Below are 4,653 nucleotides of genomic sequence, written 5' to 3' on the forward strand. Positions count from 1 at the left end.
GTTACTTCTCAAACCTCAATTAATGAAGCTTTTGCAAACAACCAAAAACTGATTGCTATTTTTTTTGACATAAGCCAAGCTTTTGAGAGAACTTGGAGACACTGCATTTTGAAAAATCTAAGCGATAACGGGATTCAAGGTAACATACTAGCATTTGTAAACAATTTTTTAAATAATCGATCAATAGAAATTAGAATAAATGGCCTTAAAAGCTCAACAAGAACATTAGATAATGGAATCCCTCAAGGTTCCATCATAAGTCCAACATTATTCTTAATAGCTATTAATAGTGTTATTCATGAAATTAGAGCACCAATTAAAGCCAGTCTTTATGCTAACGACATCGTCGTTTATACTAAATCAAACAATATAAAATCGGCAACTAAAATTTTACAAAATTTTTTAACTCGGATTGAAAATTGGACGTTAAAAACTGGGTTTAACTTTTTATACACATTTATATATAAAAGCTTCAAATACTTTAACGATCTCCATAACATGTATGACATATATCTCTTGTACCTTATATTTGTTATATTCTCTGTACCTCTACCATAATACAGCCTCTGGATAACACAAAATTGTTCTTACTGTTTCTGTTAATAGAACTATGTATGTACTACCAAAGTTAAAACAAATGTCAATTAATTTTTTACTTATTTTCATATACACCCAGATTAAATTCAGTTTCTGCTATCCTTCATATTTAGCTAACTCAAAAATTTAGCTTTTTTAAATCTAACTATAAATTCTTTTTACTTGATATAATTATTTACGAACAAATAAGTGAAAAGTTTTTTGCTTGAAAGTAACCAACCTATTATAAAACTTCCAACATTTAGCTCTTTAGAGTGATATATGGTTTGAAAGTTCATTTAGCTCTTTGTATTAGTAAAAGATGATTTCTTTCATGTCCAAAAAGTTACATTTGCAAATCTGACATTGAAAAAGGGGGAATAAAATGCAGAAGTTAATTTTTTTCTTTATTTGTCCAAGTTTAATTTACAGATCACAAATAATGCAATGCAAGTAAGCCCATTAGTTATTAAAAATACATTGATACTCCAATATTAATATAGAAAAGAAACAAAACATATCAAAATTATTTAAGTAATGGAGTCCAAGCAGACTATTTCTTCTTTTGTGCCTTTTCTGCAGCTTTTGTGACTTTTCCGGCGCTGGGATCTTTGAAGGCAACGCTCTTGATGACTCCTACTGCAACTGTTTGCTTCATGTCACGGACAGCAAAACGTCCAAGGGGTGGGAATTCTTGGAATAATTCTACACACATGGGCTTCGTAGGTACCAAGTTGACAATGGCGGCATCACCAGATTTGATGGCTTTGGGATTTTCTTCAGTGGTTTTACCAGAACGACGGTCAACCTTTTCTTTGATTTCAGCGAATTTGCAGGCAATGTGGGCTGTGTGACAATCGAGCACAGGGGTGTATCCATTTGAGATTTTACCAGGGTGGTTGAGTACAATGACTTGGGCAGTGAAGTCTGAAGCTCCTCTGGGTGGGTTGTTCTTGGTGTCTCCAGCTACATAACCACGACGCAATTCTTTAACAGAGACGTTCTTGACGTTGAAACCAACGTTGTCACCAGGTACTGCTTCCTGGAGTGCTTCATGATGCATTTCAACAGATTTTACTTCAGTCGTCAAATTGGCTGGAGCGAAAACTACAACCATACCAGGTTTCAATACACCAGTTTCAACACGGCCTACAGGTACTGTTCCAATACCACCAATTTTGTAGACATCCTAAAACAACACATTGAAATTAGACATCTTTAAAGAAACAAAAAATTTAAAAAATGAAAAATACAACATCAGAAAAGATTAAGCCTTATGATAAAATCAAGTTTTCATTCTAGTTTGGTCATCATGAAATATATGAAAAAAGAAACAGTTAATTCATACTTACAATTACACTATGTAAATTTTGGGTAAAATCTTTTATTATATGAATAGAAAAAAAACATTAAAACAAGTGAACGGATATAAAATTTGTATCAATGAATTCTGCTTCACTTACTGATGATTGTACAATAATTTAATTGTCTAGAAAACATTTTTATGTAATTTCAATTTAAAATGTCTTATTTTTAAAAGCCAGTGAAATAATAACAAATGAAACTAACGAACACCATTTAATATACTCAAACAGTTTAATTCTAACCGATGTTGCATTAGTTATTCAAAATATGTTTCAGGAAATTAACAGATGTTCAAATTAATATTTTAAAATTTTAAGTGTTTAGCAGGTTTAGATTTGGTTACATTAGGTTTGATTAAAACTTTCATTAGGTTAAGTTTAGTCAATATAAATTAAATTTTTCAAATCAAATTGTTAGGTCTTTTAAAAGTTAAAAAAGTAGCAACAGTATACAATGTACATAAAATTTTACTTTTTGTACATATCAGCCATATTATTGTAAAACACTAAAAATCTTGATTATCTACATTAAAAAAGTTATATGATTCAAGACAATTACATATTTTTAGCTTTTCACAACAATTTTTTTGAATATTGATACTTATTACTATTACTTATTACTATTGAATACTTTTTTTGATTTTTGGACACTTACTAGTTTACAGCAAAGAAAACATTAAAATTTGAACTTTACTTTTAACAAAACTCACAAAAAATTAGGCATTTTTGAGGTATCGCTCTTAATAATTACCAAAATAATATTTTAAATACCTGGAGTGGAAGACGGAGGGGCTTCTCAGTTGGACGAGATGGGGGTAGGATAGCATCCAAAGCCTCAATCAAGCACTTTCCTTCAGCTTTACCTTCTTTACGTTTAATATTCCATCCCTTGAACCATGGCATCCTGTCAGATCCTTCTAACATGTTGTCCCCATGCCATCCTGAGATTGGCACAAACGCAACTGCAGCTGGGTTATAACCAATCTTTTTGATGTACGAGGCTACTTCTTTCTTGATTTCCTCAAAACGTGATTCACTGTATGCTGGTTCAGTGGAGTCCATTTTGTTGACACCAACAATAAGTTGTTTTACACCAAGGGTTAATGCAAGAAGAGCATGTTCACGTGTTTGTCCATTCTTTGAAATACCTGCTTCGAATTCACCGGTACCAGCTGCAACAATAAGTACAGCACAGTCAGCTTGTGATGTACCAGTGATCATGTTCTTAATGAAATCTCTGTGTCCAGGAGCATCAATGATGGTTACATAGTATTTAGCTGTTTCGAATTTCCACAGAGCAATATCAATTGTAATACCACGTTCTCTCTCGGCCTTAAGTTTGTCAAGTACCCAGGCATATTTGAATGAACCTTTACCCATTTCTTGGGCTTCCTTTTCGAACTTTTCAATGGTACGTTTATCAATACCACCACATTTGTAAATTAAATGTCCAGTAGTAGTAGATTTACCAGAATCTACGTGTCCAATGACGACGATGTTAATGTGAATCTTTTCTTTACCCATTTTGATCTATAACAAAAACAGTAGTGTAAAAAATGTGAAATACTAAATTTAAAATATACATATAAACTAAAATGATTAAGACTGTTCATGGAACATAGAACAATATGAAGACCACGTTCAGGTTAACCTGAAAATTTTGCACAATATATTTGTAGCAGCAGCACAGCAGGTGCTGTGGAAATAAAAAAAACTGAATATTATGAAGAATACATGTAGAGCATGATGTGACACAAAGAACAATCTACTCTTCTACAAGAGTAGAATGAAATGAATTATCGGAATATGTGATGTGGATGAGTTATTACAAAAGATAGATTAACCGGCATTTGGAAAAATAGAAATAAGAGTAAAACAGCAAAAACAATATGGCATTAGATGTAAAATAGTTGAGAAACAAAGTTGGCAAATATAAAAAAAACTACAGGCCAATCACCCTTGTTATAATTAAAAACCAAATTTTTAAACATCACCAAAATTATTCTACAAATAATTTAAATAATTTTCACTAAAAAACTGGCTGAGTAAAACAATAAAGCCGACAACAGGTGGATATCCTGCACATGTATGACCTGAAGAACATGATCATCTCATGTAGATCCTATCTTTATGATAAATGTAATATTATAACCGACAAATTATCCTAAATTTTATAAAAGAATTAATATTTGTAAAGAAAATCTAATAATAAATTCAATTTAAACCAATTAAACCATATGGCCGCCATTACCAAAGTACAATGTACACGTGGTGAGTAAAGGTTTTTGCTAAATTTCTCGAAAAATACATATAATTAGAATATAAATAATATATAAAAGCTTGTACTTACTGTTTGGAAATAAAGTAAATGCAAGTCTTCGAAATTAAACTTAGAATAACAGGAACACTACTTGGGATGTAACAACAGGCACGAGGTCCACACCGTACGACGAGCAAACTAAAAAGGAAGATAATCTCAACATGCGCTCTGTCTTCACTTTTCATTCCTTCTGGGGGTTGGAAGTTTGACATCACTTCCTTTTTACTAGCGGCATCTACCGATAAGTTTAAAATTTCGCGCCATTATACGAATAATTAGGATGAAAAGGATCCAAATAAGGATAAATTAATTGTTTAGGACATTATCAAGATGGTAATGATGGTATTTGAAATTTTGCAATAATATCGATAGATGAACTGAGCAAGAAAGAGA

General features: G+C 31.8%; 1 protein-coding gene across 1 annotated transcript; it reads right to left on the reverse strand.

The window, feature by feature from the left end:
- Positions 1-970: 970 nt before the first annotated feature.
- LOC140452886 (elongation factor 1-alpha-like) lies at positions 971-4,446 on the reverse strand. Its single transcript, XM_072547221.1, has 3 exons — positions 4,291-4,446; positions 2,712-3,470; positions 971-1,765 (listed from the first exon to the last, which is right to left on the reverse strand). Exons 2-3 carry the CDS (start codon positions 3,462-3,464, stop codon positions 1,130-1,132), a joined length of 1,389 nt encoding a protein of 462 aa, XP_072403322.1. The 5' UTR covers positions 3,465-3,470; positions 4,291-4,446; the 3' UTR covers positions 971-1,129.
- Between the last annotated feature and the right edge of the window lie 207 nt (positions 4,447-4,653).

Source organism: Diabrotica undecimpunctata, chromosome 11 (assembly GCF_040954645.1).
Source record: "Diabrotica undecimpunctata isolate CICGRU chromosome 11, icDiaUnde3, whole genome shotgun sequence".
Classification (NCBI taxonomy): Eukaryota; Metazoa; Arthropoda; class Insecta; order Coleoptera; family Chrysomelidae; genus Diabrotica; species Diabrotica undecimpunctata.